At 43.0% G+C, this 20119-nt stretch overlaps 1 protein-coding gene across 2 annotated transcripts in view; it reads left to right on the top strand.

The window, feature by feature from the left end:
- Window positions 1-519, top strand: part of LOC147902461 (Calcineurin-like metallo-phosphoesterase superfamily protein) — a 73005-nt gene extending 72486 nt beyond the window's left edge. For both annotated transcript variants that reach the window (XM_087373513.1, XM_087373512.1), the window contains one exon: window positions 70-519. In XM_087373513.1, coding sequence (XP_087229639.1) covers window positions 70-316 — 247 coding nt within the window. In that variant the 3' untranslated portion in view covers window positions 317-519. The remainder of the gene's footprint in view (window positions 1-69) is intronic.
- Window positions 520-20119: the final 19600 nt, after the last annotated feature.

The raw sequence follows: 20119 nt of genomic DNA, 5'->3' as shown, positions 1-20119 counted from the left end.
GGCCCCAAATAGTCGCCGTGTGCTCACTTTGTTGATTGTGGCTTGTCTTGTTATTCTCCTTGTTTGCAGAACAACTGCATTGGCTCATCCTGTAGTCAAGCGGATGACTGCTGCTGATGCTAATACATCAATGGCCCCTGCATGGATTGAACAGAGCAAATCTGAAGGTATTGTTGGATTGCCACGACCATTGAGATCTACTACTGGTATTGTATCAAGAAGGATAAGGCAAGCTGCAGGCCCTCTCGTTGCCCTTGCATCAGTAAATATGGGGCTGTATGTGATGCTTATGATGAAAGACTGGACAGGAATTTAACTTTCTCATGAGGATGGTTCTATTTTGATATCTGCACTGCAGTCCGATTTAGAGAAGAGAACATACAAGCACGGTTATTGACATCATTAGGCAGTTGTCAGCCTCTGCTTTTTATCGGAAAAGTGAACTGTATGCTCTCATGACACACCTGGTTCACTGCATTCTTTCATGGGAGTGGAATGTCACTTGGCCCTTCTTGGTGATGAGATGTGCCACCTTAGACATGCGATCTTCTTACTTCAAATAGACTACTTGCCCTCCCCCAGTACACTTTCTGTGTAAATTTTTGTACCAGTTGACAACAAACAGGGCCAAATGGATCCGAGAGACATGCCAGCCCTGATTCATGCATATTCCTTTTGGTGCTCATTTTGGGATATATGCCATGCCAAATGTTTGCATCCGTGATGATGGCATCATCCTAAACTAAGGAGCTTGGGAGGACAACAGGGGTGGCTTGTCTTGATCCAGCTAGGCCGTGTTTTTGAGAACCTGCTCAACAGAAGAGCACCTGGTTGTTTCTTCATTTCTGTTTCTTGTAATGTTGTAGTTATTTATAGTTGTGCAGCCAATCAAAGTCGAGAAGAATACAGGATAGCCTTTTTACATCTAAATGTAGGCCGGGCTATACTTGTTCTTGATGACTTCTGATCGCTTAGTACTAGTGGATACCATAGATGCTTTGATTCATCTCTCTCTCTCTCTCTCTCTCTCTCTCTCTCTCTCTCTTTGAGTGTGGACTTTGTGCCATGACATACAACTTTTTTGTCGTCGTCTTCTTTCCCTTGGGGCTAGTGCGCAATTGTGATACTATAGCTTCATCTCTTCGTCATTGTATTGCATATAATAATGATGGAAGCCAAATGGGTTGCAACAACCACATACTCTTGTCCAACTGAGTTTAAAAAGAATGCAAGTTGTCAGGCAACCAAGAAAGCATCATTGATTAACTGGAGGGTCTTACAATGACCTAAAAGAACCTATGCGTGTGAGCACGCTTGTGTGTGTGTGTGTGTGTGTGTGCGCTAGCCCTCGTGCTCCCACGCTACAGCTGCTTGTTTCTCCCTCAGTTTGACACCCTTGAGGTTCCTTTTGTCGTCCGTTTTCTGTCTCATACGCTCTGTCCGTACAGTCGCGGAAGTTTATCCAGTTTGCTTGCCAAAAATTTTTTTTTCAAAAATTCGTACGGTCAGAAAATCCGTACGATTTTGTCCGTACAGCCAGAAAATTTCGTACAGTTTGTCCATACAGTCAGGGAAGTCCGTACAATTTGTCTGTCAGAATTTTTTTTTCGTATTGTCCAAAATCCGTACGATTTCGTCTGTACAGTTAGGAAAACACCGTACAGTTTTGTACATGATGTGCTTTCCTCCTTATAAAGCGTTGCTGCTTCCAAGTTTTTTCCTTAACTTGAATGGCGGATTATTCTTATGAGAAAACCTTTCACAAAGATAAGTCGGTTTCCAACAAGAAACAAAAACAGGTGATGGATTTAGATGATTCCCTTTATGATTGTGCTGAGGCTCAGCTTGTTTATGAGGTTATGCATGAAGGGTTTGAAGACACTCGTAAAGGTTGGAAAGATCCACTTCGCACCATTGGTGGAAGTGGATGATATATTTAATTCAGTTAAGAAGTATGCAAAGCATGCCATTATAATTTTCTTCCCAGGACGTATGCTTGCTGTTGCAGATGTTGGGAATTGGTTGACTCGAACCTTGGGTGGTTCTTATGTTGAAAAAGTTCATTATGCAGCAAGGGGCTTTTTTAAGATCATCATGGTTGATGAGGAGCACCGTCAGGTTTTGTTGGAGCACTCTCCTCTTTTCTATGGTCAACAGATGGTCCATGTTTTGCCTTGGTCTCCCACCCGGGATTATCAGGCATTGATTCGGCATCGTTGCCCTATTTGGGTAGAAGTTGTGGATTTTTCTCAATGCTTGTCTTCTCTTCTACCTAAAATTGCAGCTTCGCTCGGTAAGATGGTATGTCCACGACCCAATGGAAATTCGAATCGCTTCTGCATTTTGTGGGATACAGATCATCCCACTCCAGCTTCATATTCGGTCACTGTGAATAATGTTTCCATGGGGAGTACCTTTTATAAGCTCAAGTGGGGGCTGTTTACAAGTGCTTGCTTTGAATGCAAGCGATTTGGGCACATGGCTTCACAGTGCCCTTCCCAAGCTCCATGGATGCTAGTGCAAGCTGAAATGGTTCAGCCTTTGAATAAGAATGCAAAGCCTCTTCTGTGGTAAAAAACAAAGGGGTCAAACAATTTTTCTCTGTTCAAGACAAAGGCAAAGCCTCGGCTGTCTCACATGGTAATGCTTCTTTTCTTGTGTCTTTGTCCTCTCCACCTCAGGGGAAGGTGGGAAAAGAATTTGACTGATGGATGGCAAACTCCTCGCAAAGTGATCTTTCCCAGGCGACCTTTGCCTTCTCGGACTTGGAGTGGTGCATCCTCTCATGGGAAAACACCTGCTGAAAACTCTGGTGTTGGCTTGACCTGGCCTGCTGTGATTGCAAAAATCAGACCTTGTTTCTTGAAGAAGTTGTACTTTTGTCCTCTCCTCAGGTTGATGCTTCATCCCAAGGCAGAGGCTTGGACATTGAGGTGGAAATGCAGACGTAGACAGCCCGTAAGTTGCTGTACATACCTGTCTCATAATTGCAAATATGCTTGATCATATGTAGTGTGTTACTCTCAATGTACAGGGAATGTGTGATGGTCGCAAATGGAAACTGGTCTGGATGTATATCAGGCAATTGCAGCCTGATATAATTGCTTTTGCAAGAGCATAATCAGCATATGTATGCTGGTCAAATAGGCCATTTAGCTGGTTATGATATCTTTTATGCTGGAGAGCACTCTTTTTCTGGTGTGGCTTTTTTGGTAAAGCACGACCTTCAACCTGTTGTGGCTCTCAATGATCGCCATGGTAGATGGATTATTGTTCAATGCCTTGTTCAAGGGGAAATTTTTAAATTTGCATCGGTTTGTCCCCAGTCTTCTCGTGATAGAGCTTTGATCTGGGCTGCCATACATACTGATCTATGGCGACAACATGCCTTCATTTGTGGTGACTTTAATAATGCCCCTCAATCGGGTGACAACACCTCAGACCACACTCATATGTTGGCTTCTGAAACACAGGCATGGTCTGATTTTTTGCTTCAGTTGCGCCTGGTTGATCTCTGGAAGGAATTACAGCCCATGCTTCCGGGTTATACCTTTCAGCATAATGCTCAATCTTCTTATCGGGCACGCTTGGACAGATGGTATCAGATTGATCCACAACATTGTGATGCTTTTACTTGTCAGATTTGGCTTGATCATGCTTTCACACATTCGGATCATGCTCCTCTTTGGTTGAGGCTTTCCTTACATGAATTTCCCACTGACAGTTTGCCTTGCCGAAGACTTTTGCTGATTAATAATAGTTATCTGGAGCATGCTGACTTTAAAGCCTTGGTCTTTGATGCTATTCAGCCTCTCTCTCATCAGATACGCATTGGTTTGGATTATGCCTGGCAGGCTTTTGTTGCTCGGATGCAAGCAGTTATTCGAGATTATGGCAAATCCTATATGCAAGCCACAAGGGAGACTGTAGCACATGCCAAAATTACATGTCAGAGTTTGCTGTTATGTCAAGCTCAATTCTCTCTTCAATCTAATGATTGTAGAAAGCTTGCTAAATTGGAAACTCGATCCAGACAACGGGCATTTTTGGATAAAGGCTGCTCTTGCAAGTAATTTTTTAAGAGTTTACACTACAAAAGACAGGCTGCCAATATCTGTCGGATTCGGGTGCCTGATGGTTCTTAGTTAACATCTCGTTCAGAGTTTGCTGATTTATGTGTGCAGCACTTCTCCACTTATTTTGGGCATCTGGATACTCTTTCTCCTCGGGTCGTGTCTGCACGTCAGCTTCTTTTGTAGCATGTCCATCCAATTCTGACTGATACTCAGGCTTTGGAACTTGAACATCCCTTCACTGAAAGGGAATTGTCTGATGCACTGAGATCCTGTGACAGATGGAAATCTTCAGGATGGGATGGTCTCACTGTTGAATTTTTTCTTGCATTCTGGAATCTTCTTAAATTCACCTTGTTGCAAATGGTAAATACAGCATGGCAAAATCAGCAGATTGCTTTGTCATGAAAAAAAGGTCTTCTCAAGCTGATTCCAAAAAAGCAGCTATGTGATTCACTGGGTGATTGGAGGCCAATCACACTCATGCCAGTCATTTACAAGATCATTGCCAAAATGGTGGTTGATCGGATTAAAGGTTATTTGCATGATGGGTTGCATCCCTCCCAATATGGCTTTGTTCCACGTCGCCATATCACAGATAACATTGCCAATGCTTATATTGGGATTGAATATGCCAAATACATGCAGCAGGATGTTCTACTCTTGCAGGTAGATATTGCAAAAGCCTTTGACACAGTTCAATGGGATTTCATCTCGCAAACTATGCGAGCTTTGGGATTTGGACAAAAAATGCAGCAGGTTATTTATTGGCTTTATAGAGATAGCAATGCGGCTTGCATTATCTCTGGGGATATCTCTGATGAGTGGACTCTTCGTTGTTCGGTCCGCCAGGGATGCCCTCTCAGTGCTTTACTGTATGCCATTGCTACTCATCCTATGCTGCAATATATTGATCATCTTGTGGCTATAGGATCACTTCATGGCTTGGAATTGGATGCTAATCGCAGCATGGTTGCTCAAGCTTATGCTGATGATTCTTTCTTTACTCCGAAGAATACGCCCCATGATCTTGGTGCCTTGATGCAGGCCCTCTCTATTTATGGTTTGGCAGCTGGTCTTCATGTTAATTTTCAGAAGTCTAGGCTGCTCCCTTTGCATTCCAAAGACTGGCATAGTCTATTATGGCTCGGGGATATCATTCCACCCACTCAGTTTGTTCGTCATCTTGGTTACCCTTTGAGGTGGGAACTCACTCGCCGACAACAAACTGATTGGGTTTGGGCTAAGTTTCGGAAAAAGCTTGAGTATTGGAAACTGGCAACCTGGCCTTTGCACGTTCGTCTTCGAATAGTGCAGTCCATCCTTGTGGCATATATTCAATTTTACTTGCCATTGATCATGTTCACTAAGGTAGATCTTACATCTTTCATGTTTGTCTTTATGGAACTCTTCTGGCGATCCAAACATGGCAAAAAAAGTCTCAGGCTGCTTTCGATGCATCACATTTGTTCTACCAAGATGCATTGTGGATTGAACATCACGGATATTCATGTGCATATTCTTGCCCACAGGGGGAAAATGTTGCTGCGATTTCTGCAAGGTGATCAGCCTTGGGCTCTTATGATTAGGACTCTGGTCACTCATATCAGTATTTTTGCATTTGGTCATTGGTAACTCGATCACTGGGATTTCTTTTTTGGCTGCATTGATGGCACTTTGCCTGGATGCCCTTTTGTCTCCCACTTGCTTCTTGACTGGAAGCATGTTCTTTCTCATCTGGAATGGAATGGACGGCAATCTTTGCTTGGGAATTCTTTGAGATCTGAAAGCATTCACTGGTCGAAAGTCTTTCAGCCTCCTTGGCTTTACAGGAACCTCGACGTTCCTACTTTGTCTCGTTTAAAGGCATCACCTCGGTTGCTGATGTTATAGATGATGCTGGTACTGTGCTCCCCTTTTCTCTAGCAGCCACTACATATGGATTGGGCTCTCATTATCGTCCTTTGTGGTGACAAATTACTTTTATGCTTTCGCCCTTTGTTCCGATTCCTCCTTTGGAACTCTAGGACAGACTAGAAGATTGGACTTTGACTTCTCTAGGGTCCTCTTCTCGTCCTTTGAGGTTATCTCATATTACTGTCCCTGCATTGTATAAAATCCTTTTGCCTCAACCTTGGGTTTCAGAGAGAGGTGATTCTGTTTAGCGAATGAATCGCCCAGCCAAGTGGTGGAGGAAAAGATTACAGCAACTTTGGGCCTATAAAGTACCGCTTCGACAACAGGTTTTCTTTTGGCGAGTTCTTTTGGGAGTATTTCCATCTGGACAGCTATTAGCTCATCGACACATTGCTCCTGCACTTTGCCATAGGTGTTCTGCTTCTTCGGAGACTGTGCCTCACTTGTTTTAGCATTGTCCGTCCTCTCGTGAGTTTTTTGATATGCTTCGACAACACCTGTGAGCGAGATTTCCATCTGTTCCGTTTGGGAAGTTCTTCTGGCTATTTGGGTTTCATCCATCCAGACCGGAGTTTCATCTTTTCTTCGTTTGGGTTCGCTATTGGGCACTATGGACTTTATGGACATATAGGAATTGTAAAGTCTTTGGTGATCCTACTTTCTCTCTGTTTGGCTTTTTTAGGCATTCTCTGTAGCAATCTTTCTTTGATTGCTTGCAGACCCGCTGCATAGATCATGAGGTCTTTTTGGCATATACTGAAATTTTCAGTTGATGTAATTGTAGAACCTTTCTTTGAGGTTACTACTCATATAATATAATCAATCAATGATTTCACCAAAAAAAGTGTGTGTGCATACAATGGAGACATCTAAGATGAGAAGCATCCAAAGATCCAGAAGAGTTTCCCAAATCTGATAGAGGGAAGCCGAAGCCGCAGCAAATGAGAAACATGAGTGATCAATATCCGAGAGTGCGGGGAAGACCATAACAAATGGGGAACTGTCTCGTGATGATGAGAGCAATGGGGGCAGGAAGAGGAAGCAATACGGCGTGCTTCCAATTTCACCCCAATGGAAAAAGCTCCCACTATACATCTCCAAAAGAAAAGCCTTTGTTTCAATGGCAATTTAGCTTTCCAAATTTTCTTGAGTTTTGATTGCCACCAAGATAAAGGCCTATCCAAATTCCAAAGAGTGTTGGCATGCTTATCAATCCATGGCGGTGGAAGAAGAAATTTGTACACCATCGAGGATGTCAAATTGTGTATTGAAAGTGAACGGGTAACAGGAGACAAGGAAGCCAGATTCCAGTCTAGTAATTTGTCCCGTACAAACAACGGAGGAACAGGAACAAAAGGCTGCAACATAGATGTAAGTAGCCTCCAAATGGGCCTATGATGCAGACCCAAGGGGAATGTCCTGCAAGCTTGGGGAAATGAGAGCACATAACCATGTTGATCCACCACATCTCCAACAAATCTTATGCCCAATTTCATAAGATTATATGCTTTAATAGGTGCTTGTAAAGCAAGTGGCGAATCAAATACCTTGCTCCAATGGATACTTTCAAAACGGAGAGAATTACCATGATGGGAGGAAGCAATTGACCATTTAGCGTAAGAGAGAATTCTCTTTCAATCATGAATAAAAGCAGTAGAAACAGGACAGCCAGGAATTTTTCCCTGAAATGTAGTCATTACTGCTTCCCAGTGATCTGTAATCCAATCCCCATATGCATGAGACTTCATGTTTCCACACATAGCTGCTAACATAATAGCCCATGGCTGTTTTTGCTGAAAAAAAACAGAAATCATAGTGCTCTTTCTTGCCAACATATCAAACTAAAGATTGAGAATATTCAGTCCCCCATGAGTCTTAGGAGAACAAATAGACTACAAGGGAAGTAGTCATTTTTGGGTACTATGGACTATTTGGACACAGAGATGGCATTTTAGGATGGGACAACAGTTCCCTCAGGCATATGCTTTTTTAAGAATGTCCCTCAAGCAATCTTTATATGATAGTTATGCTGTGAGGGATTTGGATGCTACTAGCCTTGAAGTGTTTTCTCACTGTTTTTGATTGCTTCCATTAGGCTCTCTTTTGGAGTCTGATGTCATGTACATTGATTTTATGTTAATTTTATAGTCACTGGTTTCACTAAAAAAAAGTGTGTGTGTCCATACAAGCCGCGCCCCCTCCTTGGGCTTTTACGTGTCACCCTTTTTTTTGAATATCCCCTTTGCTCTTTCCCTTGTCAAGTAGATAGTTGAACATTTGTTCCCCATTGTCCAAGGATTACGATTTCCTCTTGGATAGAGTGTGGATCGCTCCTTTGTCCCCATCATAGTTTTGATGAGTTGATGAATTGCCATTGGTAATAGGGTCGAAGGGCTATAGGTTGGATAGCTACTTAAGTTCTCATTGGAGGCATGAAATTATACAGATAGACCATATGCTCCTCATGTACCTTTGTGCACTTCTAGCCTTCAATTTTGTTAGTTGTGTACCTTGACTAGTCCCTTGATAGATTTATTATCTTTGCTCATTTACCATGGATCTACTAGGATACATCCACAATGCACACCACCTCTCTGTGCATTTGGTCTACCATTGGCTCGTCTTCCTTTGGTCATACATTGCTACCATAGTTGGTCTCTCGTCACCTATACTTATAGATCCTTGTCATATCCCTATGCTCAGCCCCTCGCACCCCTACGCTCAGCCCCCTCGCCCCCCTACGCTCAGCCCCCTCGCCCCCCTACGCTCCCTCGCTCAAGCCCAAGGGGCTCACCCCCTCGCTCAGCCCCCTCGCTCACCCCCTCGCATCCCTCCTCTCACCCCTCGCTCACCCCTTGGACCCCTCCTCTCACCCCTCCGCTCAACCCTCGCACCCCTCCTCTCACCCCTCAGCTCAGCCCTAGCAGCTCCCTCGCTCACTCCCTCGCTCAGCCCCCCCCCACTCAGCCCCTCGCACCCCTTCTCTCACCCCTTTGCTCAACCCCCACAGCCCCTTGCTCAGCCCCCCCGCTTAACCCCTCGCTCACCCCTCCGCTCAACCCCCCCGCTCACCACTCGCTCACCCCCTTGCACTTGCAGCCCCGACCTTTTTGTGTGTGTGTGCAACCCCAAATTTTTTTTAAAAAATCTCTCTTCTCTCTCTCTCTCTCTCTCTCTCTCTCTCTCTCCCCGCTTGTAGCTCCGACCTCCTGCAATCCCTTCTTTGTCCCCATAATGAAGGGAACAGGGGGGTGAGGACAAGAGACTAGGTGGGAGACCCTTCGGTCCGAATTTACATACACGAGATGGGGAAGGGAAATGGTGACAAGGGGAAAACACAAAAGCAACTAAGTCTGGAGGACTTTAACAAACGTAGCAACCGGAGCGGTTTGACAGTGGACAACACCGCGGCTTAGAAGAAAGGGGTCCACCTAAAGCCCATGCCACTCACCACATCCTCGACCGCTATGGTTACCACCACTATTTCACCACCATCATCCGCCTCATCATCTACGCCACCTCTCTCGTCCCCATCTCCTGCATCATCATCACAGGTCTCCTCTCTAGTAGCCTCACCACTAGCCCCACCGGCCACGGCTCCACAGTACTTTCTCCTCGTATCACCTCTACCTCTCAGTCAGCCACCCTTCATCACCTCATCCGGCATCGCTACTCCTACATACCACTCGCTCGTCCAGATCATGGTGTCCCCACCCTCAGTACAACCTCAGCAGCCCACCTTCATTCCAACCCCTCTCGAGATCCAGTTCCCACCTGGACCAGGACATCTTAGGTCCCCACTAGATGCTTGGGACTCTGGTACGATGAGGAGTGCAAGGTTTATTGCCGACAGCTCCGACTTGAAACCAAATGTCACCTCCCAAACACACCAGAGACGGTACGCAAGTATCGACATCTCGTACGTCAGAAGAAGCAAGCATTTCTTCGTCGAAATGAGGAGCTACTGAACATCTTGTACAGCAGCAACTCTGAGGAATTTTGGCGGAGATTCCTTGAGCGTAGGTCTCCATCACCCCTCACCGACACGAGAGTTTGGCACACGTATGCACACCATCTTTATGATGTCCCACACCAGCCCACTCTAGATCTCATACACACACCTCGCCCCACCACTTGCACGTTGTTCATCAGAAGGGGGGTCAAGGACACGACAATTGCACAATGGCCGAGCTAAGGATTACGAGGGGCTATGCACTAAGTTTATTGCATATGGGATCGATACTTTAGCCCCGATCCTAGCAACGCTATTCAATGACGTTGTTTGCCTTGGCTTCCCCTGTACTTGGACACTCAACACCATCACCCCCATCCACAAGGCAGGGGATCCCATGGACCCGAGTAACTATAGGATTATCATGATTGGACATGTGATGTCCGAGATCTATGCAGCTGTATTGGATGCGTCGGTCAGCCTATTCGCAGAGATGAGAGGGCTCAAAGTAGAGGGTCACGCCAGTTTCAAGCGAGACCATAGGACTATGGATCACATACTCACACTCACGAGTGTCATTGAGGAGACAATATATTGCTGCTTTGTGGATTTCTGCAAAGCCTTTTACACAGTACCTCGAGCTCGTCTCATCACATGCCTACAGACATTGGGATTTGATCAGGAGATCATCTAGGCAGTCATGGCACTTTATGAGAGTCTCAAGCCGAGTTCGAACAGGCACAGGTTAGACAGATGAGATCTTGAGTACCATAGGGGTCAAACAGGGTTGTCCCTTATGACCAACCCTGCTTGGCCTCTACATCGATGAGTTGGAGACTTTCATGGGAGGGTTCGGAGGGACCGGTTTCTCACTTGTCGGGATCATCATCAGGATTCTTCTTTATGTAGATCATGTGGCACTCTTGTCGTCCACACCCGAGGGGCTCCAGCGACACTTGGATGCACTGCAGGATTTTTGTCTATCCCATGATTTGGAGGTCAACCTTGGCAAGATTAAGGTCATGATCTTTAACACCTCTCAAGAAATCATGCAACAGAAGCAGTTTACTTTCGGTGGGTCAGCAGTTGAGATCGTATCCTCATACACTTACTTGGGGGTCATCTTCTCCGGCTCAATCTTCACGATGAGACCAGCGATGCAGGCCAAATAGAGTAGAGGATATGCCTCATTCGCTCGGCTAGAGAGACAGTGCTTCCACTCACACTTTCAGGACCCTCGGACCAAGGCTCTTCTCTTCGACTCCTTGGTCCGACCAGCCGGTATGTATGGCAGCCCTTGTTGGGGACCTAACATGTCAGAGATAGAGTGGACACGGGTGGAGTGCTTGCAGATCCTCATGCTCTCACGGATGATCCGAGGGAAACCATCTGTACCGCATCACATCATTCAAGCCGAGTTTGGTGCTTCTCCACTCCAGCTAGATGCAGCCTTTTAGACCATCACATATCTACACCGGGTTAGATCATATGGGGACTGCACATTAGGGAGATAGAGGTTGCCATGGTTAGCTCTCAATTCCTCCATGAGGTTGGCAGCAGAGGGAGACGAGCGATGGTATGCACGGACTCACAGATGATTTGTGAGACTAGGGTTTCACATCGATAGGATACCTCCTTTTTAGTACAGTTTAGATGCCCCTTTGGTACTCCCACCCACCATCCCGATTGGGCCACACACCAACCAGGTTATTCGAGAGGATCTCCTGCAGCTACACACCTTTAGGACCTAGTTGGAGTCGAGGGAGCTTCCAGTGAAGTTGAGTTTCTATAGAGATCACTGTCTTCGTATTTTGGAGGAGGGATTCATCACACCACCAAGGTACATTGAGTTTCATATGCCTCACTCACTACGGATCTCCATCGGACAGTTTCGAGTATCATCACACCACCTCCGCATAGAGCGCGGCAGAGCAAAGGGGACCCATAGGGAACATCGCATATGCATATTGTGCGACTGTCAGGAGGTTGAGTCGGAGGAGCATTTTATTTTCAGGTGCCGAGTGTACTGTGCCGAGTGTACTACAAGATCCGAGGCCGCTACCACTGTCTCTTCAGAGATGGCTTCGGGCTCCTTTCCAAATTCCTCACCTACCCAGATCAGAGATGCCTTGTGACCTTCATTCACGAGGGGGTCTGACACAGAGAGTACTTACTTAGGCGACGAGGCTTGGCCACACCACAAGATACCTCTTAGAGCAGGATCACAGAGTTCTTCCCATCGAGTGACATTGATTGTCCAGTCTCTAGCCGCAGACGTGACAGAGACCCCGACTCGACGATTGTAGCATGACACACGAGACATCGAGGGGACACAGATCACTCTGGTGGACCTCTTGTCATTGTTTAGACCCAAGATATGTCCCACGGGAGTCACGGTGGCTCTGGTCTTGTGTCGAGCCTCCTCCAGGAGACCGAGATGCATGAGACCCCTTGATAGACACCAGCACCCCATCATCAGCTATGCACCAGCCAGGGTGACATGACATACAGAGGATTATGTTCCACTCCAGTCTTTTTCTTTTCACTATCATACCCAGATGTAAGTCTTTTTCTTTTCACTATCATACCCAGATGTATTTGATTATGTATGATCAGACTTAGGATTCAGCATGGGTGATGATGCTCGTTTTAGTAGCTCCACCCTTACTGGGATTTGTATCAGGTTTTCTTTCAGTCTCATAGACCCATCGGTCTTCCGAAGACTCTAATAAAATTTCTTTCTTTCTTTCTCTTGTCTTTACTAGGAACCTTTTTAAGGGAAACATGATCCTTTCATTATTAGGTGACCTCAAAACTCACAACAAGGGCCACCTTCCTTCTCACTCCTTACAGTTTCCTCATGGATGAAACCTTGTGGACTAGCAATATTGAGCAATTGATTGGGAATTCTGTAGTCGGAGAAGGCATGGGCCTTATTTGGTGACCGATATAAGATGAAATTCTTGATCAACATGTGAACAAAGAGTGGCATTGGATTGTAGTTAGAAGTTTGGGGAACCACTCCACTTGCTGAGAAAATTATAGATGGTTCTATGACACTAGCTTCCAATATTAGGAAGTCAATTTGGTTCCCTAGTTAGGATCCAATATTAGGAAGGACCGTCACCTTGCTTGTGCATGTATTACATTTGATGTGTTGCTTTGAAGATGGTGTTGGAGGAGCAGGGATTTGCTATGCTTGTGGAAAAGGAGCCCAGGGAACAATGAGATGGGGTGATGCTTTCACAACTAAGAGAGGAGGTGAGAGGGAGTGTAGAAGAGAGTAGAACATATGAAAGATGAGGGGTAAACCGCTAGCACATGACTACTCTATACCTTAGTTGCTAGAAATCAAAATGAGAAGGTGAGAGTGATAGGGTATATGGAATTTTAAGGAGATGAGTGGTTAACTACCTATACACTACAATAACATAGTAATATTGGAAATGAGGATTCAAGAACCCCTTAGGGATGGGGTTATGATTAGCATTCTTGTTGTATTTACATTAATGAATCCTTAGTTACAAGAAATTGTGTTGAGATTGCACTTTACCTTATCGTCAACATCATGATCATAAAATTCAACTCTATAAAGAATGCTCCCTTGTAGATTGATTTGTATGAAGTAGAGGTTGTGTTGTACTTCATTTATGAAAGATCACGAGTGGTATGATTTTTCTCCCTTCTTGTTGTTTTTATCAACACAATATGTATTGGTTCCTTGATCACATTGAGTGTATCATCACAAAAATAGATGTTGATGATAGATAGGTTATTTGTCAATGATTGCATCATGGAGCAAATCTAATGCATCATAGATAACACATATACTTAATATAATTCATAATGAAAATATATTGCATCATAGAGAACACATATACTAAAAGATATCTTGATACTTGATGTTTTGTTCGTTGTGAATTGCCTACATGCATATCAACATCTTAGTAGAGCTACATCTTCTTAATCAAACGTTGTTAATGTCAGGGAAAACTCTTTCATCTTCTTCATAGTCATTTGCATATTGAGACATACAACTGCGATGGGTGTAAAAGATATAGAGTTTATTTGACACATGTCCATCTTCCAAATGTGTAAGGGGTGAGAGATTTTAGATTTCCAGGTCAATCCGTCAGGGATGCCCCCTTGCTCCTTTTCTTTTTTTGTTCGTGGCTGAAGTTATGAGTATCTATATTAGATCTCAAGCTGACATCTTTGGGCTGAGACTTCCCATCAAATGGGAAGAGGAGTTACTTGACAGTGAGTTGGCACATGACATGACGGTTTACTTGGATGCCACACCACAGATGATCACTTCTTTTAGGACAGCATTGGATTTATTTTGCTTGGCAGCGGGGGCGCAGATAAATTAGCATAAATCCAATGGCTTTTTCATAGCAGCCAGTCGTACTTTGCATTTGCAGCAAGCATTTGTTTGGGATTTACAAGCACATTTGTAGCAGCCAGTTGCACTTTTGGGACTTGCAGTTCTTTTTGCAAGTACATTTGTAGCTTGTGGGTATCCCATTTTGCATCATGTCAACGCTTTTTGACAGTTTTGGCAATTTGTCCAAGGATGACAAGCTAGATGGACCAAACTATGCCTTGTGGTCATTCATGCTTAAGAACATCTTGGTTGGTAAGGGCTTGTGGAATATTGTTAGTGGGGATGAGGTGAGGCTAGCAGGCTCATCTACATCCAGCACAGCTTCTTTGAGTCAGACTACAGGCAGACACAGCAAACTGCTACAGCCACTCCTGCCCCATAGCATTGATGAAGGAGCAGAAGAAGTTTGACCGCCGCAGTGCCCAAGCGATGTTTTTGATTGCCACAAATGTGAAGAGGCACATTATGGCGACTATCAAGTCATGCAAGGATGCAAAGGCAGCATGGGAAAGATTGGCAAACATGTATCATGTTAAGAACGAGGCAAGGGCCATTGCCTTGATAAATCAGCTCAAGGATCTCGAGATGTAGGAAGGCCATGCCATCACTAATCTACGTGATTAGCTCGCAAGTATTGATGAGGAAAGAAAAGACAAGAAGCTCGTCTCTATTATTCTCAATAGCTTAGCACCCTCATATGGCACATTCGTCACTTCATTGACAATTGTTCTCAGGGCAACCCCACTCTCGTTCAATGAGTTAGTTGGGCTTTTGCTGCAGGAAGAGGAGAGATGTTCAAATTTTGCCAAAGCCTCTTGTCAAGGTGAGCAAGCGCTTGCCATGGGTGGAAAGGGCAAATTTCAAAAAAAGTTTGAGCAAAAACACAACCATACAACTCAGCCCAAGAAGGGGAATGCAAGCAATTCAAGCAAAAATTAAAAAAAGGGCAAATGCAACTATTGAAAGAAGCCAAGACATTACATCGCAGAGTGTCAGAAAAGGATTGCCAATGAAAAGAAAAGGCAAAGGGACAGCTCTAGCAGTAATTTTGTTGCCCCCACTGAAACTCGTGCTTCAGATGCACATGGTGAAGCTCATCTTGCCCAAGGTGATAGAGATTTTGTGTTTGCTGCATTTAGTGAGAAGATGGATGCTAGGGGAGATTTGAATGCTGAAAATCAATCAAGGCATGCCTCTCTTGTTGCAAGTGATACATGGTATATCGACAGTGGTGCTACTAAGCACATGACTCCTCGCCAGGAGTGGTTTGAGAGCATCACACCTATTCATGGCAGATAGGTTACGTGTGCCAATGATGCTTCTCAAGACATCATCGGAGTTGGGCACATTCCTATTCAGCTTGATAATGAGAAAGTTAAGTTTATCTGAGATGTTTGTTATGTTTCCAATTTTAGGCAAAATCTAATTTTAGTTTCAAACATTGCCCATGATCAACATATGTTGGTCGAATTTTAGGATAACCAATGCAGGATCAAGGATCGAAAGAAAGGGTATGAGGTTGTAGCAACATGCACATATGACAGAGGCTTATACAAGCTTGATGCTCAGCCTTATCACATCAGAAGGTATTGGCTGTAGCAAACACTTCCCAACTGATTTATGGCATGCCAGGACATGTCCATCACAGGGCATTATCCTACTTGTACAACAATAATATGACTCAGGGAATGCCAAAATTGTAGCAACCAGCAAATGAAGTGTGTGAGGGGTGTGCACTTGGCAAATTGCATCGCTTTTGCCATTCAGTAAACAAGGCAAGAATTGGGTCAAGGCAACCAGAGTGTTACAGATAGTGCACAGTGATGTATGTGGCCCCATGACTATTCCCACGCATAGAGAAGCAAGGTACTTTGTGACCTTTATAGATGACTTCTTGAGCTTCACATGGCTTTTTCTCATGAGGGAAAAATCTGAGTTGAAAAATTAAAAAAAGGTCAATTTTTCTTTGATGACAATGATGGAAGCTGAAAATGAGCCTCAGAGCTTCAAGGATGCTCAGCATAATCTGGCATGGTAGAAATCAAGGATTACCAAAAAGTGAGCGGAGAAAAGCGAGCAGCCCCAAATAAGCGAGCAAGATTAAATAGGTTTCAAGCGAGCGAGAACCTCATCCAGCATCTTATTCCCCTCAATATCATTGGAACAATTGATGTGATCATAAGCAAATTAAACATATTCCAACAATGAACGCATGCCTGAAACTCACAATTAACTTCTCTTTCATCCCCATACTATCAATTTGAGTCATTGTGGAGAGGTAGAGACATAACAATACATAAAATTTGCGATAAAAAATGCAAAGACTACTCAGATTGAACATCCACGATAGATCACAAGGTAGAATATATGACTGAAAATATGTAAACATGATCATGTGCTACATATACATATCAATGAAATCAATCAGATTAGGAATTGGCAAACTCAATTTGGGAATGGTCAGAAATACTTTGCCTTTGAATAATGCCTTGGATCATGGGATGGGGTCCCATGAACTTGCTACCTGTGATGACGAATGGCTCTGCCCTCGACTAAAGGTGATGTGTGTAGTAGTAAAAGGATAGCCCTCATGGAATCTCTAAGGGGTCTTGAGTTTGGCCATGATTTGCACATTCTAGCACTTGAGCCATACATCAATTTCCAACACTTGAGGCATATAGTGGCTTTGCCCACGCAACGTTTCCAGCTGCAATCCAAGCATCAAGCAATCTCATATTCTGTATCCAGAGACATCATGAGGGGTAGAGCCTCTTTTTGGTAGTCTCACTAGCAATATGTATTGAAAAAAAAATGTATTCAATTATTATATTCTTCCTTGCTATGTGAATGCTCTTAATGCATCCAAATTGTAGAACTACTTCAATACTACTTCTTAGTTATATTGTATAATAACCTCCATATGTATGCTCGTGAGACAACAAAAAGAGACCTGGCAACCCAAAAATGATAGCGCATTGATGCGCTGCCATTTTTGGGCTACCAGGCCTCTTTTTTAATGTCTCCTGAAGATAAGAACAAGCACTTGTGTTCCTTACCTTTCTTTCCAATGGGGGTCTTGATTTTGGGGGTGTATGCCAAAAATTGATAAACAACATTATTTGATGCATATACCTTTATTAAATCGATAAAATAGGCATGAAAACATCTAAATTGGCTCTTGCCATTTGATTTGATGTATGACATGATCCCATTTGGATTTGTAATTCCAAAGATACGGGGTCTTACTTTTAGGGCTTGAATGCCTGAAATAGGCAGCACGTCAATGTGCTGCCTATTTCATACATTTAGGCCTCAAAAGTAGGACCCCATGTAGGATGAAATGAGGTCCTACTTTTGAGGCCTAAATGCATGAAATAGGTAGCACATTGACAAGCTACCTATTTTAGGAATTCAGGCCCTAAAAGTAGGACCCTGTATCTTTGGACTTACAAATCCCAATGGGATCATGTTCTATATCAAATCGAATGGCAAGAGCCAATTTAGATGGTTTTCATGCCTATTTTCTCCATCAATCAAAACTGTATGCATAAATATATACATCAAGATATGCATCAAGATATGCATCAATATATACATATGTATGTATGTATATATATATATATATATATATACATACATACATTCATACATACATACATACATGTGTGTGTGTATACACACAAACACACACACACACACACACACACACACACACACACACACACACACATATATATATACACATATAGATATATATGTATGTATATAAATACATATATACATACTTACATACATACATCAAAATGGGGGTCTTGATTTTGGGGGGAGGTATGCCAAAAATTGATAAACAACATTATTTGATGAATATAGTTTTAGTTGATGGAGAAAATGGACATGAAAACCATCTAAATTGGATCTTGCCATTCGATTTGATATATGACATGACCCCACTCGGATATACAAGTCCAAAGATACAGGGTGCTACTTTTAGGGTCTGAATGCCTAAAATAGGCAGCGCGTTAACACGCTGCCTATTTCATGCATTTAGGCCTCAAAAGTAGGACCCCATTGGCAACACAATGGGGTCCTACTTTTGAGGCCTAAATGCATGAAATAGGCAGCGTGTTAACGCGCTGCCTATTTCAGGCATTCAGGCCCTAAAAGTAGGACCCCGTATCTTTGGACTTACAAATCTAAATGGGGTCATGTCATATATCGAATAAAACGACAAGAGCCAATTTAGATGATTTTCATGTCCATTTTCTCCATATATCAAAATTGTATGCATCAATATATACATCAATATATACATATATGCATCAACATATACATACATACATACATATATATATATATATATATGTATGTATGTATGTATGTATGTCTGTATGTATGTATGTACATGCATATATATACATACATACATACATACAAACATCAAAATTAAGACCCCATTGGTTTCCCATGTCATGCATTTTGTCGTCTCATGAGCATAAGAACAAGCACTTGTGTTCTTTACCTTTCTTTGCAATGGGGATCTTGATTTTGGGGGGGTATGCCAAAAATTGATCAATAACATTATTTGATGAATATAGTTTTAGTTGATGGAGAAAATGGACATGAAAACCATATAAAGTGGATCTTGCCGTTCGATTTGATATATGGCATGACCCCATTTGGATATGCAAGTCCAAAGATACGGGGTACTACTTTTAGGGCCTGAATGCCTAAAATAGGCAGCGCGTTAACGCGCTCCCTATTTCATGCATTTAGGCCTCAAAAGTAGGACCCCGTTGTGTTGCCAATGGGGTCCTACTTTTAAGGCTTAAATGCATGAAATAGGCAGCGTGTTAACGCGCTGCCTATTTCAAGCATTCAAGCCCTAAAAGTAGGACCCCGTATCTTTGGACTTACAAATCCAAATGGGGTCATGTCATATATCAAATCAAACGGCAAGAGCCAGTTTAGATGATTTTCATGTCCATTTTCTCCATATATCAAAATTGTATGCATCAATATATACATATATGCATCAACATATACATACATATATATATATATATATATATATATATATATATATATATATATATATATATATATATATATCTATGTATGTATGTATGTATGTATGTATGTATGTATGTATGTATGTATGTATGTATGTACATGCATATATATACATACATACATACATACAAACATCAAAATTAAGACCCCATTGGTTTCCTATGTCATGCATTTTGTTGTCTCATGAGCATAAGAACAAGCACTTGTGTTCTTTACCTTTCTTTGCAATGGGGGTCTTGATTTTGGGGGGGTATGCCAAAAATTGATCAACAAAATTATTTGATGAATATAGTTTTAGTTGATGGAGAAAATGGACATGCAAACAATCTAAATTGGATCTTGCCGTTCGATTTGATATATGACATGACCCCATTTGGATATGCAAGTCCAAAGATACGGGGTACTACTTTTAGGGCCTGAATGCCTAAAATAGGCAGCGCGTTAACACGCTGTCTATTTCATGCATTTAGGCCTCAAAACTAGGACCCCATTGTGTTGCCAATGGGGTCCTACTTTGGAGGCCTAAATGCATGAAATAGGTAGCGCGTTAATGCGCTGCCTATTTTAGGCATTCAGGCCCTAAAAGTAGGACCCCATATCTTTGGACTTACAAATCCAAATGGGATCATGTCATATATCAAATCGAACGGACAAGAGCCAATTTAGATGGTTTTTATGTCCATTTTCTCCATATATCAAAATTGTATGCATCAATATATA

Source organism: Dipteris shenzhenensis, chromosome 4, assembly GCF_047967505.1.
Source record: "Dipteris shenzhenensis isolate YYH24624 ecotype China chromosome 4, Dip_SZ_1.0, whole genome shotgun sequence".
Classification (NCBI taxonomy): Eukaryota; Viridiplantae; Streptophyta; class Polypodiopsida; order Gleicheniales; family Dipteridaceae; genus Dipteris; species Dipteris shenzhenensis.
The sequence above is the reverse complement of the archived record's forward strand: the minus strand, read 5'-3'. Positions and strand labels throughout refer to the sequence as shown.